Source organism: Amblyraja radiata, chromosome 22 (genome assembly GCF_010909765.2).
Source record: "Amblyraja radiata isolate CabotCenter1 chromosome 22, sAmbRad1.1.pri, whole genome shotgun sequence".
Lineage (NCBI taxonomy): Eukaryota > Metazoa > Chordata > Chondrichthyes > Rajiformes > Rajidae > Amblyraja > Amblyraja radiata.
This window is the reverse complement of record NC_045977.1, coordinates 15,692,924-15,717,540: the sequence shown is the minus strand read 5'-3', so window position 1 is coordinate 15,717,540 and position 24,617 is coordinate 15,692,924. Positions and strand designations below refer to the sequence as shown.

Genomic DNA, 24,617 nt, shown 5'->3' with positions numbered 1-24,617 from the left:
CCCTTTATACTGCTATCACCCCTCTCCACCCCAAGAACCTCGTGATCTCCTGGGGGAGGCAAAAAAACGGATAAAAACCCAGGTCCAATTCGGGAAAAAAATCCGGGAAATTCCTCTCCGACCCCAATCCAGGCGATCGACACTTGTCCAGGAGATCACTCAGGTCTTACTATACTAACCATACCTAGGTCCATATCCCTGCCCTCTCCCCGTAGCCCCTTATCCCCTTGGCAGCTAAAAAAACATCTATTTTAGACTTAAATATATTTAACGTTTCTGCTTCCACTGCTCCCTGGGGCAGTGAATTCCATAAATTAACCACCCTCTGGGTGAAGAAGTTCTTCCTCATCTCAGTTTTAAAAGAGCCCCCCCTTATTCTGCAACTATGTCCCCTAGTTCTAGTTTCCCCGATCATTGGGAACATCCTCGGTGCATCCACCCGATCAAGGCCCCTCATGATCTTATATGTTTCAATGAGATCGCCTCTCATTCTTCTAAACTCCAAAGAGTAGAGTTCCAGCCTACTTAACCTTTCCTCATATGTCAATCCCCTCATTGCAGGAATTAATCTTGTAAACCTTCGCTGCACTGCCTCCAGGGCTAGTACATCCTTTCTTAAGTATGGACCCCAGAACTGTACACAGTATTCCAAATGTGGTCTCACTAATACTGTGTACAGCTGCAGCAAGACCTCCGTGTTTTTATACTCAATCCCCCTAGCAATAAAGGCCAAAACTCCATTGGCCTTCCTGATTGCTTGCTGCACCTGCATACTAACTTTTAGTGATTCATGTACTAATACCCCTAGATCCCTTTGCGTTGCATTACAACGCAGCTCCTCCTCATTTAGAAAATAACTTGCCCTATCATTTTTTTTCCCAAAGTGAATGACTTCACATTTATTAGTATTAAATTTCATCTGCCAAGTTGTTGCCCACTCACCTAGCTTATCTATATCCTTTTGCAGACTCTTCCTATCCTCCTCATCCCCTACTTTTCCTCCCATTTTTGTATCGTCCGCAAATTTTGATATATTACACTTGGTTCCCTCCTCCAAATCATTTATATAAATTGTGAACAACTGGGGTCCCAGCACCGACCCTTGCGGAACCCCGCTAGTTACCGGTTGCCATCCCGAGTATGAACCATTTATCCCCACTCTCTGCTTCCTATTTGTTAGCCAATCCTCTACCCATGCTAATATATTACCCCCAATCCCATAATTTTTTATTTTTAGCAATAGTCTCTTATGTGGCACCTTGTCAAAAGCCTTTTGGAAGTCCAAGTATACCACATCCACCGGTTCCCCTTTATCCACCCGGGTTGTTACTTCCTCAAAGAATTCGAGCAGATTCGTTAAACAGGACTTCCCCTTCACAAAACCATGCTGGTTCTGTCCGATGAAGTCATGTTTATCCAAGTGCCCCGTTAGTGTTTCTTTAATAATTGTCTCTAACATTTTACCCACCACCGATGTTAGACTAACCGGTCTATAGTTACCCGCCTTCTGTTTACTTCCTTTTTTAAATATAGGTGTTACATTGGCCATTTTCCAATCCACTGGGACCGTTCCTGCCTCCAGGGAGTTTTGGAAAATTATCACCAATGCATCCACAATCCCCACCGCTATCTCCCTCAAGACCCTTGGATGTAATCCATCAGGCCCAGGTGGATTTATCCTCCTTCAGTCTCATTAATTTCCCTAATACCACCTCCTTGGTGATCTTAATAGTATTTAGCTCCTCCATTCCTACCGCCCCCTGTTTATCCAGCGTTGGAATATTTTTTGTGTCTTCTATGGTGAAGACTGATACAAAATACTCGTTTAATGCCTTTGCCATTTCCATGTTCCCCACCAACAACTCTCCAGTCTCACCCTCCAATGGACCAACGTTCACCTTAGCCACCCTTTTTCTTTTTATATAGCTATAAAAACTCTTACTATTAGTTTTTATGTTGTTCGCTAAATTCCTTTCATAGTCTATTTTCCCCGTCTTAATTAATCTCTTAGTTATTTTTTGCTGACCTTTAAATGCTTCCCAATCCTCTACCCTCCCACTATCTCTGGCTACCTTATATGCCCTTGCCTTCAGCCGAATACTATCCTTTATAGTTTTACTGAGCCATGGCTGACTGTTCTTACCCTTACCCCTTTTTTTCTTCATAGGAATAAATTTTTCTTGAAGGTTATACAGTAGATCCTTAAACGTACACCACTGCTCATGTACCGTCTTATTCTTGAGTCTGCTATCCCAGTCAACTTTGATCAGCTCAGTCCTCATACCTTCATAATCCCCCTTATTTAGACTAAGCACCCTAGCCTGAGTTTCAACCTGCTCCCCTTCTATTTGAATATGGAATTCGACCATATTGTGGTCACTTGTTCCCAACGAGTCCCTAACTATGACATTTTTAATTAATCCTGCTTCATTACACAGGACCAGATCCAAGATTGCCTCCCCCCTTGTCGGTTCTGTGACATACTGTTCTAGGAACCCGTCTCTAATACATTCTATAAACTCTTCCTCTAGTCTACCCTGCCCAGTTTGGTTTGCCCAATTAATATGAAAATTGAAGTCCCCCATGATTACAGCAGTTCCCTTTTTACATGCGTCAACTATTTGCAGATTTATGTTCTGACTAACAGCGTCACAGCTATTTGGAGGTCTATAAATTACACCCACTAGTGTTTTCTGCCACAGAAGTCAGTGGAGGCCAATTCACTGAATGTTTTCAAGAGAGAGTTAGATAGCTCCTGGGGCTAATGGAATCGAGGGATATGGGGAGAAAGCAAGAAAGTTTTACTAATTTTGGATGATCAGCCATGATCATATTGAATGGCAATGCTGGCTTGAAGTTCGAATGTCCTACTCCTGCACCTATTTTCTATGTTTCCCTGCACTAAATATGTAGAAACAAGGAACTGCAGATGCTGCTTTTAAAAAAAGGACACTAAGTGTGGGAGTAACTCTGAGAGTCAGGTACCATCTCTGGAGAACATTGGTAGGTGACGTATTGGTAGGTGACATATGTAGGAAGGAACTGCAGATGGTAGTTTAAACTGAAGATAGACATAAAAAGCTGAAGTGACTCAGCGAGTCAGACAGCATCTCTGGAGAAAAGGAATAGGTGACGTTTCAGTTCGACCCTTCTTCAGACTGAGTCGGTGGAAAGGGAAACGAGAAATATAGACGGTGATATGGAGAGATATAGATGTGTTTTGAAACTGCATTGAACTTTCCTCAGAAGGCTTAGGAAGTTCAGCATGCCACCAACAACTCTCACCAACTTGTACAGATGCGCCACAGGAAGCATTTTATCAGGATGTGCCACAACATGGTTTGGGAACAGCTCCATTCAAGACCACAAAAAATCGCAGGAAATTGTGGTCGCAGGAAACCTCCCTTCCAGAGTCTCCATTTCTATATAATTACCATGACTAGTGGGAGAGTCTTGGTCAAGAGGGCATAGCCTCAGAATAAAAGGACACAGTTTTAGAAAGGAGATGAGGAGGAATTTCTTTAGCCAGAGTTTGGTGAATCTGTGGAATTCATTGCCACATTTACTGTGGAGGCCAAGTCATTGCAGGCAGAGATTGATGTATTCTTAATTAGTAAGGGGGTCCAGGGTTATGGGGAGAAGGCAGGAGAATGGGGTTGAGAGGGAAAGATTGATCAACCTTGATTGAATGGCGGAGTAGACGTGATGGGCCGAATGGCCTACTTTGCTTCTATGACTTATGAAAGACAGTTTCATTGTTTTTGTGTGTTAATGATGTACAGAACTGTTTTTATTCTGCATTCTCAGAACTCTTAAACATGATGTAATATTTCTTGTGGTTGATTTATTCCAGGAACTTCGTCTGGCGTTTTCCAAGTAATATATGTTCTGAATCATACAAGTTTTTACAAAAGCTGAAGACTGCAGGAATGGAGGACCTCCCCAACATCTTCTCCTTCCAGGATAAGGATGCACCTGTTGAGACTGACATGCTCACCTACCCTCTGGATGGAAATGGTGGCTGCTGTGTGGCCACAGTGTCTTTGTTTATCCTCGGTCTGTTGTCTTTCCACGTCTCAATCCCCGAGCAGATTGTGGTTGTGGACAGTACGCTGGTAGACAATGAAGTTATAAAAAGGTACGGGCATATGATTTTCATAAGGTCATAAGGAATAGGAGTAGAATTGGGCCATTTGGCCCATCATGTCTACAGGATGCTGCCATTCGATCATGGTTGATCGATCAACCCCATTCTCCTGCCTTCTCCCCGTAACCTCTGACACCTGTACTAATCAAGAATCTATATCTGCCTTAGAAATATCCACTGACTTCTGTGGCAAAGAATTCCACAGATTCACCACCCTGTGACTAAATTCATCCACTTCATGGATACTTGTATATCTTTATAAATCCTACTCTCATTTATAGAGCCATACAGCATTCCATATACCCACCATCATGGGTGAAAATGTTTCCTATTAAATCTTCCCCCTCACCTTAAAACTGGTAAAAGATTCCTATGGAAATATCTGGATCTTTTGCTTTCTATTATTAGTATTGTGCATACTCTTGTTTTCTACCATGTTGAAAATTTCAGATAAAGGAGGAATGAACTGCTACATCATGGCGTCTACATTGAGTATGTCCAGACCGCATAGCTTATCATCAGCAGAATACTTCTCTTGCTTTAGTTCAGCCGGAATACTTTGAGCTTTCAAATAATTAACCTTGCTGTAATATGTGTTAGGCACAAAGTGCTGGAGTAACTCAGCGGGTCAGGCAGCATCTCTGGAGAACATGGATAGGCGACGATTCGGGCCGGGACTTTTATTCAAACTGGAAGTAGACTCAACACTGACCAGACTGAAGAAGGGTCCCCACACGAAACGTTACCCATCCATGTTCATTCAGGAATGCTGCCTGATCCACTTAGTTACTACAACGCATTGTGTTTTTTGTTTCTACATTGTGTTTTTCCTTGTTTCTACATTCTTCGTCTGTTTTAGGTTGGGGAAGGAAGGCTTGGATGACGATGAGGAAGATGACATGGAAGACGTTGGAAATAAGCCCAAATTTGAAGTGAAGGCTCCTCAGGCCTCGCATACTAACTATTTACTGATGCGGGGGTATTATGCACCGGGCATAGTGAGCACACGCAACCTTAATCCAAATGACAACATTGTGGTAAACTCCTGTCGGGTGAGGCTAAAAGTCCGTTCAACGCCAGCGCAAGGAAGCTTGAGCACCCATGATGGTGAGTCCGTAAGCTTCAGAATGCTATTTCTTGTACTACCATAACAATTGAACCTCTCCATTTAAATTATTTTTCATCCAAGTTTACATATCTTTTGTAATTGATTATTTGTTGCTCTGTTACTCACCGGTCAAACTAGTCTAACTTGTCATCATGTGACACACACACACGCGCACACACACACACACACACACACAGACGCACGCACGCACGCACACACACGCGCGCACACAGACACGGAGACACACACACACACACACACACACACACACACACACACACCACACACACACACACACACCACACACACACACACACACACACACCACACACACACACACACACACACACACACACCCCCCCCCCCCCCCCCCCCCCCCCCACACCCCCCCCCCCACACCCCCCCCCCCCCCCTCTCATCCTGAAGGCATATCTGTTGATTGCATTGATTGAAAGACACCATGAAAACAGGCCCTTTGGCCCATCGACAACATGCCGACTATCGATCATCTCACCAGTTCTATGCTATCCCTCTCTCGCAGCCACTTCCTACACACTAGGGACAATTAACTTACAAATGCACACGTCTTTGGTATGTGGGAGGAAGCGACAGCAGCCAGAAGAAACCCCGACATGAGACCAAGTTTTGTTCATCCTTATATAACTTGCCAGGGAGAGGGAAGGGCACCAATGTCTAAGGAACCAGATTTTGTCAAAGGGATCTAGGGTGATGGCTTTAATCTTCCTAGTGTTTGGTGGAAAGAAACTCCTCATCCAGGATGTTGAACGATTAGGGCCGGCACGATGGTGCTGCAGGAGAGTTGCTGCCTTACAGCGCCAGAGACCTGGGTTTGATACTGCCTACAGGTGTTGTCTGTGTGGAGTTATACGTTCTCCCTGTGACCGCATGGGTTTCCTCCGGGTGCTTTGGTTTCCTCCCACACTATAAAGATGTGCGGGCTTGTAGGTTAATTAGATTTTGTTAATTTTAAATTGCCCCTAATGTAGTTGCTAGTGTATGTGGTTATCGCTGGTTGGCACAGACTCAGTGGGCTGAAGGACCTGTTTACCTGCTGTATCTCTAAAGTCTATAAGATTTGGATGGTGATTAGCTAGTTTATATACATCATTGCCACTGATACCAGTAAATCAGCTGCATTATACCTCAATTTATTAACAAAAATATTTACATTAAAGACCGTGGTGCTTCTTATTTTGTTGCCACAGTTGGAGTGATATTTATAATCATAATTTAGTCCTTGTTCTGAATACTTCTCCTTCTTAGACTGTTTTGATACATGCAGTTATATCTGAAATGCTCAACCTCCTGCTTTCTCCTGAAGCAGATCCAGCCACTTTGTTTGAGACAGCATCAGGACCAGATGCTCTTCCTCAGACATTCACAAAGGTGCTGAAGCCCAACTCTTATGAGTACGGAGGGGAGAAAGTTCAAAAGCGCTTTGTGGATGAGCTCGGGTACAGTCCCGAGGATCTGACTGCCGTGCAGGAAATCTCCAGTGCGATTGAAGCCTGTTCCACCTTTGGGATGGAGACAACAAAACTAGTGCAACAATTTCTTCAGTACGAGGATGTGCTGAATGCAAGGACCAAGTCATTAAAGCAATACCTGCAGGTTTGTCATAGTCATAGAGTCTTTTTAATTTAGTTTAAAGACACAGCGTGGAAACAGGCGCTTCAGTCCATCGAGTCCGTGCCGACCAGTGATCCCCGCACACTAACGTTATCCTACACACACCAGAGACAATTTACAATTATACCAAGCCATTTGGAGTGTGGGAGAAAACCGAAGATCCTGGAGAAAACCCACACAGGTCACAGGGAGAACGTACAAACTCCGTACAGACAAGCACCCGTAGTCAGGATCAGATCCAGTTCTCTGGTGCTGTAAGGCAACAACTCAACTGCTGTGCCACCATGCCACCTTTATAAGAGTCTTACAGTGTGGAAACAGGCTCTTTTGCCCAATTTGCCCACACAAGCCAGCACGTCCCATCTACACTAGTCTTACCTGTCTGCGTTTGCCCATATCCCTTCAAACCTGTCCTATCCATGTGTTTGTCTTAAACACAAAATATTTATAGACAATTCCTAAGTAATTAAATGTAATTTAATTTAAATCGTGATCTGTAAATGAGTCATTAAATGGTTTAGTTATGATAACATCTACATTTATTTTAATTTAGTAATATTTGCTATTTGTAAAAAAAAGAATACAATTATTTGCTTTCAAGCCATTTGAGTTTGTGGCCACTGTATGCTGATTGTAAGCTATCTTTTCCTGAAAAATGAACTGATTTTTGGGACTGAAACTAAACTTGGGGTCCACTATAAACAAGGACAGTCTCGCTACCTGCTGACAAACTTTTTGTTTACTCAATTTTAGCACCGTGTTGTGTGCAGATCTGGTAATCCTAGCTAAGGAAGGATGTACAAAGGAAGAGAGAGATTAGGTGAAGGGATCCGAAGATCGATACAAAATGCTGGACTAACTCAGCAGGTCAGGCAGCATCTCGAGATAGATGGAATAGGTGACGTTTTAGGTCGGAACCCATCTTCAGTCCAATGAAGGGTTCCAACCCAAAACGTCACCTATTCCTTTTCTCCAGAGATGCTGCCTGACCTGCTGAGTAACTGCAGTATTTTGCATCTGTCTTTGGTATAAACCAGCATCTGCAGTTCCTTCCTACACATTAGGTGAGCGGACTCCAGAATTGCTAAATGGAAGCATTGAAGAACAGATCAAATAATTGCAGAAATTCTTTGCTATTTGCAATGTGTTGGAATTGCTTTTCATATGTAGTTTGTTAAATGTGTACGGCGATTTTGACGTTTGCTTCTGTTTTGCAGGATTTGAAAGTGTTGGACCAGATCGTAGCAGTCGGCAGCTCAGCAGCACGGGTGGTGGCGATAACGCATGCTCACCCCTGGCTGCTTCATCCATTTCGTGTCTGGAAAAGTGGGGAGAAGTCTGTGTCTCTGAGTTCACCCGAGGGGGGGTCCAAAAGCAGCTCTGAAATAAACCCTTCAGAATCTGACACAAGAAACATTCCGCCCAGTGAGCAAAGTGACACGCATAAGAAGAGTATAAAGTCTGATTTTAGTTCAATCGTTACAAAGGAGAGTGTTGAAGAGCACAGTTCGGAGTCCACAACTGCACAGGATGTCTGTGCGAGTCATGTGTGTACAGTGACTGCGAATAGGAAAAGAACTATTGAGGAGATTGGCACTGGAAACATTGACTGTGAGCATCCTTGTAAAAGATCTTGTCAGGGCAGTGACTCTTCTGAACTAAGGAGGGATTCCTCGAATCGGGACAATCCAGACAGCACATCAGATGAAACAAGAAGCAAACTCTCCCAGCACCAGTTCCCTTCTACCTCTTCACCAGGAGCTAATCTTGTCAAATACCCGGATTTGCAGAGTGAGCCAGTAAGGCCAGGTTGTGAACAAGATGGGAACAGAGATGAAAGTTGTGAGGGGCTTAACTCTTCACTTGATGTTAAAGGTCTGAGGGCCTCTTCCAAAATGACTGCTGCGAAGGATGGGGGACAACAAGGTACCCAGTTGGTGCAAGAAGAAGATGCCCAAGCAGAGAGCACAGCAGGTGAGGGAAACACTGAAGCAATACATCCTGTACGTGGGCAGCTTCTCAAAGGCGATATATCTGTGGTGAATTCAGTGGAGGATTTACAGCATGGTGAAAATCCTCCAATGAACCTGAGGCAGGACAGATCAGGACTTCAGGAGGAAGGTAATTGGAGTCTATAGAATGTGCATCAGAGTAAATGTACAGTACTTGATCACTGGAGCATTAATTAGGTGATGTTATTTTAAACTCGTCTGATTTTTGAAATTTTAATTAGTTATCCTTTGCACCTTTATCTTGTAGTAAACTGCTGTGTAACGTTTGACTCGTGAACGCTCTTTAAATATTTATGGTATTAGGGTTATCTTTGCATCCTGTAATCTTTTTACAATACCTTTTGAGTTTAGAGATACAATGTGGAAACAGGCCCTTCAGCCCCCAGAGTCCACGCTGACCATTGATCACCCGTTCACTCTAGTTGTATGTTATCACACTTTCACATCCTGCTCATTAGCAGCAATTTACAGAAGCCAATTAACCTACATACCTGCACGTCTTTGTAAAACCAGAGCACCAGGAGAAAACCCAGGCAGTATCATGGGGAATCTACAAATTCCACACAGACTGTACCCGTAGTCAGGATTGAACCTGTGTCTCTGGCGCTGTGAGGCTGCAGCTCCACCTCAGCACCACTGTGCCTCCCCTAATTATTATCCTTCAATATTGTAAACATTAAAAAAAAAAAAAATTCCACCGTGAACTGCATGTAGTGGAACAAATCACATTCTGCATCTGGCACTCCCTCCAATTCATGCCTCTCAGACAGGAAGATGGACAGATATGAGACATCCCTGTGGAAGGTTGGGCGATTACTGCAGGGACTCAGCTTGGTAAGAAGGAACTGCAGATGCTGGTTTAAACCGAAGATAGACACAAATAGTTGGAGTAACTCAGCAGGACAGGCAGCATCTCTGGAGAAGGAAAGGGTGACATTTCAGGTTGAGAACCTTAAGGGTCCCTCCAGAGATGTTGCCTGTCCCACTACTCCAGCTTTTTGCATCTTTACTCAGATTGGTAAGATACACAGTTTCAGGTCCATCAGTGCTGTTGGATGTGTGGGCGTCTGTTGATTCTGAGACATTAACTTGTACTATTGGATGAGTAACCCAGAGCCATAGTCATGGAATCATACAGCATGGAAACAGGCCCTTCAGCCAACTTGCCCACATCGACCAACCTGTGCCATCTACACTAGTCCCACCTGCCTGTGTTTGAACCATATCTCTCTAAACCTGTCCTATCCATGTACCTGTCTAAATGTTTCATAAACATTGCGTGAATTACTCCCTCAACTTTCTCTTCCAGCAGCTTGTTCCACACACCCACCACCCTTTGTGTGAAAAAGTTACCCCTCAGGTTCCTATTAAATCTATCCCCCTTCAGCTTAAACCTATGTCCTCTGGTTCTCGAATCCCCTACTCTGGGCTAGAGACTCTACCCGATCTATTCCTCTCATGATTTTGTACACCTCAATGATTCAATGATCACCCCTCATCCCCCTGCGCTCCAAGGAAAAGAGTCCTAGTCTGCTCAACCTCTCCCTCGAGCTCAGGCCATTGAGTCCCGGCAACATCCTCATAAATCTTCTCTGCACCCTTTCCAGCTTGAAATCAGAGGTTTGAGATAATGGTCTAGAGATGAGTTCAAAGCCCACCACAGTGGCTAGTAAATTTAAATGCAGTCAATGCAATAAATCTGCAATTAAAAATAAAACATCTGAAAATTTAAAAAAGAATAACACATCTGAGATATAAAGAGAATCTGAAATGTGAAAAAAATAAACATCTGAAATAAATGCAAAAGAAAGAATGAGCTGACATTTGCTCAAAAATGCAAAACATTTTCATATCCCTCGCCCTCCTAGCTTTGTCACTATTTCCACTCAAGGAGTCTTAAATTATTTTTTTCTCCTCCAGTTTTTTTCTGAGTATTAGGTTTCCTAAAAGGGGTAGCAACACTTATAGGGGTGTATTATAGACCGCCAAATGGGGAGGGAGAATTGGAAGAGCAAATATGTAAGGAGATTGCAGATATTAGTAGTAAGCACAAGGTAGTGATTGTGGGAGATTTCAATTTTCCACACATAGACTGGGAAACACATTCTGTAAATGGGCTGGATGGGTTGGAGTTTGTAAAATGTGTGCAGGATAGTTTTTTGCAGCAATACATAGAAGTACCTACTAGAGAAGGGGCGGTGCTGGACCTCCTATTAGGAAATGAGACGGGTCAGGTGGCAGAGGTATGGGTTGGGGAACAGTTCGGGACCAGTGATCACAATACCATTAGTTTCAATATAATTATGGAGAGGGTCAGAACTGGACCTAGGGTTGAGATTTTTGATTGGAGAAAGGCTAACTTTGAGGAGATGCGAAAGGATTTAAAAGGAGTAAATTGGGACAGTTTGTTTTATGGGAAAGATGTGGAAGAGAAATGGAGTACATTTAAAGGTGAAATTTTAAGAGTACAGAATCTTTATGTCCCTGTTCGGTTGAAAGGAAATAGTAAAAATTGGAAAGAGCCCTGGTTTTCAAGGGAAATTGGACACTTGGTTCGGAAAAAGAGAGAGATCTACAATAATTATAGGCAGCATGGAGTAAATGAGGTGCTTGAGGAGTATAAAGAATGTAAAAAGAATCTTAAGAAAGAAATTAGAAAAGCTAAAAGAAGATATGAGGTTGCTTTGGCAAGTAAGGTGAAAGTAAATCCAAAGGGTTTCTACAGCTATATTAATAGCAAAAGGATAACGAGGGATAAAATTGGTCCATTAGAGAGTCAGAGTGGACAGCTATCTGCAGAGGCAAAAGAGATGGGGGAGATTTATTTTCTTCGGTATTCACCAAGGAGAAGGATATTGAATTATGTGAGGTAAGGGAAACAAGTAGAGTAGCTATGGAAACTGAGATTCAAAGAAGAGGAAGTACTGACACTTTTGAGAAATATAAAAGTGGATAAGTCTCCAGGTCCGGACAGGATATTCCCTAGGACATTGAGGGAAGTTAGTGTAGAAATAGCAGGGGCTATGACAGAAATATTTCAAATGTCATTAGAAACGGGAATAGTACCGGAGGATTGGCGTACTGCGCATGTTGTTCCATTGTTTAAAAAGGGGTCTAAGAGTAAACCTAGCAATTATAGACCTGTTAGTTTGACGTCAGTGGTGGGCAAATTAATGGAAAGGATACTTAGAGATAATATATATAAGCATCTGGATAAACAGGGTCTGATTAGGAACAGTCAACATGGATTTGTGCCTGGAAGGTCATGTTTGACTAATCTTCTTGAATTTTTTGAAGAGGTTACTCGGGAAATTGATGAGGGTAAAGCAGTGGATGTTGTATATATGGACTTCAGTAAGGCCTTTGACAAGGTTCCTCATGGAAGGTTGGTTAAGAAGGTTCAATGGTTGGGTATTAATGGTGGAGTAGCAAGATGGATTCAACAGTGGCTGAATGGGAGATGCCAGAGAGTAATGGTGGATGGTTGTTTGTCAAGTTGGAGGCCAGTGACTAGTGGGGTGCCACAGGGATCTGTGTTGGGTCCACTGTTGTTTGTCATGTACATCAATGATCTGGATGATGGTGTGGTAAATTGGATTAGTAAGTATGTAGATGCTACTAAGATAGGTGGGGTTGTGGATAATGAAGTAGATTTTCAAAGTCTACAGAGAGATTTATGCCAGTTGGAAGAGTGGGCTGAAAGATGGCAGATGGAGTTTAATGCTGATAAGTGTGAGGTGCTACATCTTGGCAGGACAAATCAAAATAGGACGTACATGGTAAATGGTAGGGAATTGAAGAATGCAGGTGAACAGAGGGACCTGGGAATAACTGTGCACAGTTCCCTGAAAGTGGAATCTCATGTAGATAGGGTGGTAAAGAAAGCTTTTGGTGTGCTGGCCTTTATAAATCAGAGCATTGAGTATAGAAGTTGGGATGTAATGTTGAAATTGTACAAGGCATTGGTGAGGCCAATTCTGGAGTATGGTGTACAATTTTGGTCGCCTAATTATAGGAAGGATGTCAACAAAATAGAGAGAGTACAGAGGAGATTTACTAGAATGTTGCCTGGGTTTCAGCAACTAAGTTACAGAGAAAGGTTGAACAAGTTAGGGCTTTATTCTTTGGAGCGCAGAAGGTTAAGGGGGGACTTGATAGAGGTCTTTAAAATGATGAGAGGGATAGACAGAGTTGACGTGGATAAGCTTTTCCCACTGAGAGTAGGGAAGATTCAAACAAGGGGACATGACTTGAGAATTAAGGGACAGAAGTTTAGGGGTAACATGAGGGGGAACTTCTTTACTCAGAGAGTGGTGGCTGTGTGGAATGAGCTTCCAGTGAAGGTGGTGGAGGCAGGTTAGTTTTTATAATTTAAAAATAAATTGGATAGTTATATGGACGGGAAAGGAATGGAGGGTTATGGTCTGAGCGCAGGTATATGGGACTAGGGGAGAATACGTGTTCGGCACGGACTAGAAGGGTCGAGATGGCCTGTTTCCGTGCTGTAATTGTTATATGGTTATATGGTTGTGGAGTTGGGGAAAATCAAAGATGTGTTCTTCATGTTGAAAACATTTGATTCTGCTTTGTGCAAGTTAAAGTTGCCTTTAATCTTTCATTGCAGGGGATTCAGTCAAGGAGAATGTGAAGATAGAAGGTATCTTGCAAAGCGAATCCGACAAGTAGGTGTTTTAACATTATTACATTTCAACATATTAATCAAGTAGGGAAATCTTCAATCTGGAATTTGAGATTATGCAATAATGAAGTCTGTTTTTATAGTTTAGTTGAGATATACAGCGCGGAAATAGGCCCTTCGGCCCACCGAGTCCGCACCAACCAGTGATCACCGTACATTAGCACTATCCTACATACTAGGGACAATTTACAATTTTTACCAAATTCAGTTAACTTACAAACCTGCAAGTCTTTGGTATGTGGGAGGAAACCGGAGCACCCGGGAAAAACCCATGCAGTCATGGGAATAACGTACAAACGCCGTACAGACAGCACCCATCGTCAGGATAAAACCTGGCTCTCTGGTGCTGCAAGGCAGCAATTCTACCACTGTGCCGCCCCATTATACACAAGATCTCACAGCATTTTGATTAAATTGCAAAAAACACGAAGAGTTGGAGTAACTCAGCGGGTCTGGTAACATCTCTGGAGAACATGGATAGGAAATGTTTCGGGTCCAGATATAGACAAACTGGTGCTGCCATTGTCATACTGAAGAAGAGACCCAACCTGAAACGTCACCTTTCCCAGCTCTCCAGAGATGCTGACTGACCTTCGGAGTTACCCCAGCACTTTGTTGCTTTTTGCTCATTGTGTTAGCAGTTTGTGATCCCAGCATCTTCAGTTCCTTGCGTCTACTTGATTGAATTGCATTTGGTTAGCTCGGACATATACAAACAGGTCCTGTCTTTTATCAAATGAGGCATGACTGGATTGTGTACTATTTCAGGAAACTGTAACATGTTGAATAGAGTGTTTTGCAATTCCCAAACCTGGAAATTGGGCCAATCTTGTCAGTCACACCGTTGGCCCTTGAAGAGGTGAAATCATTGGATTCTCTGACATTGGCCAGCAAGTTCCAGGTTAAAGCACAACTCGATAGCAACAACCAGAAGACCAATAGACCATCCACTGAATAGACGTTCAGTCACTCTACATTTCCATCTCCCACCAGGAAAGCCTTTAAGCCCACCATTTATTTCCCAACTGCAGAACCGTTCCCTCATCTTTACTGTGGATGTTCAGTCACTCCGTACCCCATCCCCCCCACCAAGAAGGCCTTGAAGCTCTCCGTTTCTTCCTCAACCACAGAACCAGGGTTCTGTACTTTTTCATACCTCTAGTTTCCCTCTCCCCTGACTCTCAGTCGGAAGAAGGGTTTCGACCCGAAACGCCACCTATTCCACTCCTCCAGAGATGCTGCCTGTCCCACTGAGTTACTCCAGCATTTAGTGTCTACAGTGTAAACCAGCATCTGCCGATCCTTCCTAGACAACAGACTATCCAGGTTGGATGGGGATGCTGTGATTGAAATGCCATTGTCAAGGATTCAAAGTTAATAAAGCAAAGTAAAGTGGCAAAAGAGATTACTTACTTTTTTTAAATGCCATTTTCATGAAGTATCCTCTTTCCTGGTTGAACCTTGCAGAGAATACGAGCAGATTAGTTTCTTCTGCCATCCCTGGAGAATTGTTGATGGGAGCCTGAATAAACCTGTCTGTAAAGGAATGATAGAAGCTGTGCTGTACCACATCATGGCAAAACCTGGCATCACAGAACAGAAACTAATAAGCTACTACAGTGCTGTTCTGCAGCCTGTGATTGTGATGGAGTTATTACAGGTGAGTTTTCTGGAGTGTTTTTCTGTTAGAGATACAGCATGAAAACGGGTCCTTCAGCCAACCGAGTCCACGCCAACCATTGATCACCCGTACACTGGTTCTATGTTATCCCAATTTTGCATCCTACAGGCTAGGGACAATTTACAGAAGCTAATTAACCTGCAAACCTGTGGGGGGGGAGGTGTCAGGACCACACACTTTGTAGCTGATGAGAGGACGGTTCACTTGCCTGATGACTGTTGGGAAGAAACAGTCCCTGAATCTGAGGTGTGTGTTTTCACACTTCTGTATCTCTTGCCTGATGAGAGAGGGGAGACGAGGGAGTGACCGGGGTGAGACTGGTCCTTGAAAATGCTGGCAACATTGCCATGGTAGTGCAAAGTGTAAATGTCGTTTCATTGCATATATGAATATATTTTCTGGAGTGGCATTCACTGTGTTGAGGTGGGAGATCCTCCATTCACTAATAGATGGTTTGGTGGTTTAACCTGTCAAGCTCAGTGTAACATTGTTACCTCCTCAGTTACTTGATTAATTACGGCCAACAAAACCTCTGCTCTAGAAATAACACCACCTCTCTTGATGTATTGAATGGAATCAAGAGATAGGGGGAGAAAGCAGGATTATGGATGATCAGCCATGATCATATTGAATGGTGATGCTGGCTTGAAGAGTCGAATGGCCTACTCCTGCACCTATTTTCTATGTTTCTCTCATTGCAAATGCTGAGAACATCGCTGTTGAGAGAATTTTATTGTCATGTGTCCCAAACAATGGAATATAAATACACACAAACACAGACATCAATAATAGTCCAAAAAGACAAAGCCAATGCCCGCTCAGAGGTTATTTGGAGATTGCAGTGTTTAATGGCCTGATGGCTGTAGGGAAGAAGCTGTTCCCGAACCTAGATGTTACAGTTTTCAGGCTCCTGTATCTTCCAAATGGCAGGAGTGAAATAAGTGTGTAGCCAGGGTGGTGTGGGCCTCTGGGGATGCGGGCTGCCTTTTTGAGGCAGTGACTCCTGTAGCTCCCTTCGATAGTGGGAAAGTCAGTACCTGTGATGTACTGGGCGCTGTTCACCACTTTTTGCAGTTGTCTTCGCTTCTGGACGTTCAAGTTGCCGAACCAGTCCATGATGCAACGTGTCACTTTCTTCAGTTTACGGCATAGTGTGTAAGGTCATATTGCAGTAAAGATTTCTGCCTTACGTCACTGATGAGACACTGAACTCAGAATTTAAAAGATGGTGTTTCCTGACCTGAAATGTCTGCTCTCATTCCCAGGGTCTAGAAACCGTTGGGTGCATCCAGAAACGCTACTTAACCAAAAGCAAGCCGGTGTCCTTGTTTTCCACTCCAACAGTTGTTTCCGAAATGCAGGAGCACAAGTTGTCTGAGCCCAACACTGTATTTTATGAGCCAACCATCGACTGTGTGATAAAACTCAGCAGAGTCTTTCCACACGAATCAAACTGGAACAAGTGGATACAGTAACGTTACAGTTTACCTTTGGTCTTCACATGAGGAACCTCTCTGTAAGTGCTGTGACTGCTCCTGTACACAAGGTTTGCAAACTTGCGTAACTATATTTATAGACAGTTGAAGGTCCATTTAAGAGGAAATAACCCTGGATTACTTGAGAATGCAGAAATAAATCTTTTTACCAAAACTCTCAGACTGCGTTTTAATTTGCAATCCACCTTGCATCATTTCCACACCCTCCACCTCTCAGCTTCCCAACCCCACCAAACTATCAATGTTATCAAAGTGAAGAAGGGTCCCAACCCAAATTGTTGCCTGTCCATGCCCTCCTGAGATGCTGCCTGACCCATTGTTACTCCAGAACTTTGTGTTTCCAGCTCAAGATCACAGCATCTGCAGTTCCTTGTGTCTATCATTTTAATCCTATTGTATTCATCACAGAATGTTCTATTTAGTGCAGTATAACAGACCATACGGGGGGGAGATGGTCGATTGTCCGCTATAACCATATAAGGGGGTTGATATGTACAATGCTATTGGAAAATGGCCATTAAACAGTGAAGGATGCAAAATACACAATACCTTGGGGCAGCACAGTGGAACAACGGTAGAGTTGCTACCTTACAGTGCCAGAGACCCGTGTTCGATCCGGACTACAGGTGCTCCGTGTGCCGCGTTGATTTGCCCTGGTTCTATTTTACACACTGTGCGTTGTCCCTGGTGTATGGAGTGGAGCTGGGGTGCCGGAGGAGGGGGTAGATCGTGCCCGGGTCTCTGGCCCTGTGAGGCAGCGGCTCTTCCAACAGTTCACAGAGACAGTTGGGCAGAGACAGTTGGGCAGCAGGTCAGCGCGCCTTCACGGGTGAGGGGGGGGGGGGGGGGGGGGGGGGGGGGGCGGTTAAGGGTTAACTCACACTGTCGTAATGTCTTTGCAATGTGAGAAGATAGAACCTCTGCAGTAGATCTATCCTACACACTGAATTGTCCCTAGTGTGTAAGGTAGAACTAGTGTATGGGTGGCCACTGGTTGGTGTGGACTCAAAATGGTTCAAAAACACCATTCGCTCCATCCACTTAGTGGTCATTCATGAAACAACAAATCCATGTCTATGACAAATTTGGTCTGCTATAACCTAAATCCTTTATAAAGTGTAGGAAGGAACTGTAGATGCTGGTTTACACCGAAGATAGACACAAATGCTGGAGTAACTCAGTGGGACAGGCAGCATCTCTGGCGAAAAGGAATGGGTGACGTTTTGGGTCGAGAACGTCACCCATTCCTTCTCTCTAGAGATGCCTGTCCCGCTGAGTTATTCCAGAATTTTGTGTTTATCCATTATAAAGAGGTCCGTTAAAACAAGTGTTTACTGTATTACTTCATCAGATAAACCATCTTAAAACATGAATGTTTTTTCTAAAGGCCGGTCAGCAATTGGATCCTTGGGTTTGATCACAGAAGGTGCTGGCTCGAAGGGCCGAATTGCCTCCTCCTGCACCTATTTTCTAAGATATATCATTGCTATTTTAGCCAAAACTCTTTTGTAAATTAATATTATGACCTCAACCACAGCCACCTCCAGCCAAAAATAGACTAGGAGGCAATAGGTTGTTGACCAAGTCAGTCAAAAAGAGGCTTTAAGAAGCTTCAATGAATGGAGCAGTTTCAGGGGTAAAAAATAAAGATTAGAGTCCACACACCATGTGACGATGGTGTGTAGTAAAGGATTGCACAAAAATGCAGAGAGTTCACAAGCTGGAGACTTAGGGGGAGGTTACATCGAGCAGAAGAGTCACGGGATGGTTTTAAATTGCAAGGTGGGAATTTAAAACCGGCCATTGGTCATTGAGCAGAGCACTGGGGGGGGGGGGGGGGGGGGGGGGGGGTGAGCGAGACGTCCATATGTGGAGATTAGTAACTGACATGATGTGCCTCACCATTTGTAAACAGATAGACTTGTGGAATAAAGCCCAGTGCCCTTTTCCTAGTATATTATGTATAAATCATGCACAAATTGTGCATGACATTTTATATATGGGGGGGAGGGGGGTGGGGTGGGGGGCTTGCAATTGAACCAAATACCGAAAAGGATAAAAATGTGTCAAGCCTGTGACACATGTTCTTTCTTGTATGTCATGAGAAAGCACTTTACTCTTCAGCTATTCCAGTGTTTGGTGCTTGGTCTTGCAGGCTGATTCTGGAGTGGGTTCGGTTCTTGTGGTTGTCTTGAATGGAATTTGATTAATGGAGGAAGGATAACGGGGACAAAACGTGCAGGAGGTAACTGCAGATGCTGGTTGACACTGAGGAATGACACAAATTGCTGGAGTAACTCAGCGGGTCAAAAGGCATCTCTGGAGAAAAGGAATCACCTATTCCTTTTCTCCAGAGAAGGGTATTGGAAATAGAAATGTAGTGTTAATAATTGCCCTTTAATGGAGCCAGCACACATCATTGCTGGACCTAATGGCCAGCTCATCTATAAACGTATCAATCTTCTGCTTTCATCCTGAAAATTCCTAATCATTTTCAATTGAGAACATATGAATTGAAGAAATACAGGCCCACTGAACAATCTTACATAGATTCTGGCTCAAAATGAACAAATGTGCACAACTTGTCTGCAGTAGAACATGGAACAGTACAGCATGATTGCCCACGATGTGTTTGCTGAACAATGTGCCAATATAAACTAATCTCATGGATCATGCACTGGATGATGAGATTAGGTCATCTTGGCACCATGTTTGATACAGATATTCTGGGCCAGAGGGCCTGTTCGTCTGCTGTACTGTTCTAGGTTCCGTTGTAGATGAGTTGTGCATATTTGTTCATTTTTACATTGTAGCTCATTTCAGGGTTTGGTGTATTGAGTTTTAGACTTGAATGAATGAATAAGTTTATTGGCCAAGTATGTACACATACAAGGAATTTGCCTCGGTGCTCCGCTCGCCAGTAACAACACGACATATAGTAACAATTAAGAATGGCACGTAAAACATTAAACATTCACAATAAAACATTATTGATTAAACATGTGAATGCAATAAAATACCAGAGCAAAAGGAGGCTGCAGACTTTTGGTTACTCGTGGAAAAAAGTTGTTTTTATGTCTGGCTGCGGTGGCTTTGACCCACTCGATCCTGGCCCTTGCAGTGTACAGTTCTCAGTGGGGGGGGGGGGGGGGGGGGGGGGGAGGGGAGGGGAGGGGAGGGGAGGAGGGAGGGGAGGAGGGGAGGTTGCAGCCAACAACCTTCTCAGCTGATGGGACGATTCGCTGCAGCCTCCGGATGTCGTGCTTGTTGGTACAACAAGAAATACAATGCAGAAACAGGCCCTTTGGCCCACTGAATCCATATCAACCAGCGATCCCCATTCACTAACACTGTCTTACACACTAATTACAATTTACAATTTTTCAACCAAAGTCAATAAACCTATAAACTTGTACGTCTTTGAAGTGAGAGGCAACCAGACCACCCAGAGAAATCCCCTGCGGTCACAGGGAGAGCGTACAAACTCCATACAGGCAGCGTGCGTAGTCAGCCTCAAACCTGGGTCTGTGGCGCTATAAGGCAGCAACTCTATCGCTGCGCCACCATGCTGCCCAACTTCAAGACAACAGATCCTTCAAATCAAGACTTACTATAAAATATGGTGGCCTCTTATAATTATGTGACATTTTGCATAAAGATTGCATTTTTTTTTAAACAGAAAAGCTGATCAAAAATAACTTGGATTGTCTCCCTAGCATACCGCTGCAATACAGAGTCATGGAGTCACACAGAGTGGAAACAGGCCCATATCCCTCTAGACCTGTCCGATCCACATGCCTGTCTCATTAATCCTTAAACTTTGCAATAGTCCCTGCCTCAACTACCTCCTCCAGCAGCTCATTCTATACACCCACCACCCTTTGTTTGAAAAAGTCAGATAAAATCTTTTCCCCTTCACCTTAAACCTCTGCCCTGTGGTTCTCGATTTCCCCCACTCTGGGTAAGAGGCCCTGTGCGTCCACCTGATCTATTCCTCTCATTATTTTATACACCTATATGAGATCACTCCTCATCCTCCTGCACTCCAGGGAATAGAGTCCCAGCCTGCTCAACCTCTCCCTGTAGCTCAGACCCTTAAGTTCTGAGTGACCTGCTATAACAAATGACGGCTTTCCATTTCAATGGAACATTTGCAGAAAGATTGTTTTAAAAATTTTGAAACAGAAAAGCTAATCAAAAGTAACTTGGATTTTACAATGTCGCCTTATCATGTGGCTGCAATGTAGTTGATAGTTCTCTCCTCTGAGACTGTAGGCTGTGGATCTACATCTTGATCTATGTTCATCATACATCAATGTTCAAAGCCATTCCAGTTCATCCCCCTCACGGCACCTCTCACTGGGATTCCCATCAACTGACCCCATGTGCTGTCTCAGCTGGATGTAAACATCCCCTGGCTCTGTATCAGAAGAGTTGATTACTTGTTCTTGGGACCTGGTGTCCGTCCAATGAATTTCTCTCAGAATGCTGACGTGCTGATGAACACTGGAAACTTGCTGAGTGCTGACAACTGCCCCCGCTGCGATTACAGACTCCAAGCTGTGGGAGAAAAAATATATATGATACAGAGGAAAAGATTCAAGACCCTGTTCAAGGTCTCCTGAGGAAATGCAACATTCATAGTGTGATATAGCACAGAAACAGGCCCTTCGGCCCAACTCATCCATGCCAACCAAGATGCCCCACCTATGCTAGTCGCAGCTGCTCTATTTGGCCTATATCCCGCTAAACCTTTCCTATCTGTGTACCTGTTCAAATGTATTTTAAATGTTGTTAGACACAAAATGCTGGAGTAACTCAGCGGGTCAGGCAGCATCACTGGAAAAAAGGAATAGGTGACGTTTCGAGTCGAACCCTTCTTCAGACTGATAGTCAGGGGAGGGGGCAACTAGAGGTATGAAAAGGTACAAAGAACAAATCGGAGCCGGCAGCAATGACTCAGGAGAGACTGGGTTAAAGCATGGTTGTTGAGCCGGAGAGCAGGAGGATTCACAGAGGGGGAGCAGTGAGAGAGGGTGTTGCAGAACTCCCGTCAGAGAGAGGAGGAAAACTTTTTCAGAGTAGGGATACCTTGAGAATTTTTTCTGCCTCTGGCAGCTCATTCCATATACCCTTCACCCTCTGTGTGAAAGTTTCCCCTTACCATAGGTTCCTATTAAATCTTTTCCCTCTTACCTTAAACCAATGCCCACTATTTATTTGTTCCCTAAGCCTGGGAAGAAGACTGTGCATTCACCCTATCTATTCCCCTCATGATTATATACACCTCTATAAGATCATCCCTCCCGTGTTCCAAGGAGTAGAGTCCATGCCTGATCAATCGCTTCCTATAGCCCAGGCCCTCGAGTTCTGGTAACATCCTTGTAAGTCTTCTCTGCACTCTTTCAGGCAGAGAAGAGGGGGTGTCTGGGCTCTGTGGCAATGAATTCCACAAATTCACAGCCCTCAACCTTAAGAAATTCCTCCTCATCTCCATTCTAAAGGTACATCCTTTGATTCTGAGGGGAAATGTCCAAAGACAGACAAATGGGATTACATGTTTAAGAAGGAACTGCAGATGCTGGAAAATCGAAGGTAGACAAAAATGCTGGAGGAACTCAGCGGGTGAGGCAGCATCTATGGAGCGAAGGAAATAAGCAACGTTTCAGGCCGAAACCCTTCTTCAGTCTGAAGAAGGGTTTCATCTTCAGTTGTTCAGTCTGAAGAAGGGTTTCAGCCTGAAACGTTGCCTATTCCCTTCGCTCCATAGATGCTGCCTAACCCGCTAAGTTTCTCCAGCATTTTTTTCTACCTCCAAATGGGATTATAAATGAGATTAGTAGATGGGGCATCTCGGTTGGGCCAAGTCTGGACAGGTTGGGCCGAAGGGCCTGTTTCCATGCTGTATGACTCTCTGACTAGGACTCTAATCAAGTGTTTAGTTTATTGTCACATGTGCTGAGGTACAGTGAAAAGCTTTTGTTGCGTGCTATCCAGTCAGGGGACAAATAACGTGTAAGAAGGAACTGTAGATGTTGGTTTAAACCAAAGATAGGCACAAAAAGCCGGAGTAACTCAGCGGGACAGGCAGCATCTCTGGAGAGAAGGAATGGGGGACGTTTCGGGTCAAGACCCTTGAAATGATACCTGATTATAATCGAGCCAATTCCAGTGTTCAGGTACATGATAAAGGGAATAATGTGAAGTACATTTAGTGCAAGATAAAGTCCAGTAAAGTCCAATCAAAGATAGTCCGAGGGTCTCCAATGAGGTAGATAGAAGTTCAGGACCGCTCTCTAGTTGTTGGTAGGATGGTTCAGTGTGGGATTGGACAATCCCAGTGAGTGGAGACAATGGTATCACTTTACTTTAGAGATACTGCGCAGAAAGAGGCCCTTCATCCCACCGAACCCACTACATCACCATGCACATTTGCACTATCCTACACACTAGGGACAATTTACAATTTTACTGAAGCCAATTTGCCTTCACACTTGTAAGTCTTTGGAGTGTGGGAGGAATCTGGGGCACCTGGAGAAACCCCACGCGGTCACAGAGAGAACGTACAAACTCTGTACAGACAGCACCCGCAGTTAGGATCGAACCCTCGTCTCTGGCGCTGTAAGGCAGCAACTCTACTGCTGCGCCACCATGCCGCCCCTGTGTCAACTGGGACCCCGGGGAGTGGATGGGGGGGGGGGGGGGGGGGGGGTGCCTGAAGAGTAGGAGGGAGCTTGAGAATGGGTCTGGACAGGGAACATGAGCAGATGTTAGGATGTCTGAATGATCGGATGGTGGATTATAGTTGTACGAGATCGCATCACGAACAGAAGGAGCAGAGCACCTCACACAGCCCCCTAGCCCCCCTAGCCCCCTGGAAACCACTGGATTCTCAGTCTGAAGAAGAGTATGGACCCGAAACGTCACCCATTCCTTCTCTCCAGAGATGCTGCCTGTCCCGCTGAGTTACTCCAGCATTTTGTGTCTGTCTTCGGTGTAAACCAGCCTCTGCAGTTCCTTCCTACACATCCCCAAGACATTCTTGTGAGATCAGGTTTGAATGTTGAAAGTTTGATGGCTGATGGGTGTTGCTGTATGTCATTGGTTGAGGTTTAGTGCCGGGACGTTGTTGCACAGAGACTCAGCCACGGCCACAAAGCGAGAAGAGTCCTGGACACAGGTTTCATGTCAGGGCTGAGATGTTTCGGCGTCTGACCCTGGGGCTACATCACGGACACACGTGTGCCTCTCCCACCCTCAGCTCCGCGGCGTTGCGCCTCTGTTTATTTTGGGAGTGAACTCCGCGGTAAAGCAATCTCCATCCCATCTGCATTTGCCATTCCGCTCTTCAGAAGGCGAGGAGGTGGAACAAGAGTGAGTCTCAACATTTCCTTGCAATTGCATTGGCACTAATTCTCCCCAACAAAGAGTTTACACTAATTTATCTTAAAACTGGAAATAATAATGAACTTTAAAATGTTTTTTAAGTGTTTGGCTTTATTTCGTACGTTGTTCAAATATGTTTTCCTTTAAAAGCTAAGGGGGAATAAAACGGAAAAAAACAAACAAAAGTTAAAACAAATTTAACACAGTCTTGTTTGTAAACCGATTATTGAGCTGTTATATCCAACATTTAATGTCTATAATTTTAGATTCAACGTTGTTGTCTTTATCGTGGCGACTCGTGTGTTCTGCCTCAGTATAATCCAAAGATTTTGTATAATCTACTATGTTTACACTTGTACTTTGGAATGTTTGCTCTCGTGTATAGTAAGATTTTACTGGGTTTTATGCAAAAACAAAAATGAATGTCCCTGTATCTAA

General features: G+C 44.0%; 2 protein-coding genes across 6 annotated transcripts in view; both read left to right on the top strand.

Moving 5' to 3' along the window:
* Positions 1–16,950, top strand: part of gtf3c1 (general transcription factor IIIC subunit 1) — a 64,378-nt gene extending 47,428 nt beyond the window's left edge. Inside the window, exons 31-37 of one of the 5 annotated variants that reach the window (XM_033040469.1) lie at positions 3,854–4,138; positions 5,007–5,254; positions 6,598–6,887; positions 8,123–9,026; positions 13,542–13,599; positions 15,084–15,276; positions 16,563–16,950. In XM_033040469.1, the coding sequence (XP_032896360.1) occupies positions 3,854–4,138; positions 5,007–5,254; positions 6,598–6,887; positions 8,123–9,026; positions 13,542–13,599; positions 15,084–15,276; positions 16,563–16,772 (2,188 nt within the window). In that variant the 3' untranslated portion in view covers positions 16,773–16,950. The remainder of the gene's footprint in view (positions 1–3,853; positions 4,139–5,006; positions 5,255–6,597; positions 6,888–8,122; positions 9,027–13,541; positions 13,600–15,083; positions 15,277–16,562) is intronic. The other 4 variants (XM_033040472.1, XM_033040470.1, XM_033040471.1 and 1 more) reach the window with 4 other exon arrangements.
* Positions 16,951–23,872: 6,922 nt separating this feature from the next.
* mss51 (MSS51 mitochondrial translational activator) overlaps positions 23,873–24,617 on the top strand; it is a 28,432-nt gene continuing 27,687 nt past the window's right edge. Inside the window, exon 1 of the mRNA XM_033040467.1 lies at positions 23,873–24,167. The gene's annotated coding sequence lies outside the window, so the exon portion shown is untranslated. The remainder of the gene's footprint in view (positions 24,168–24,617) is intronic.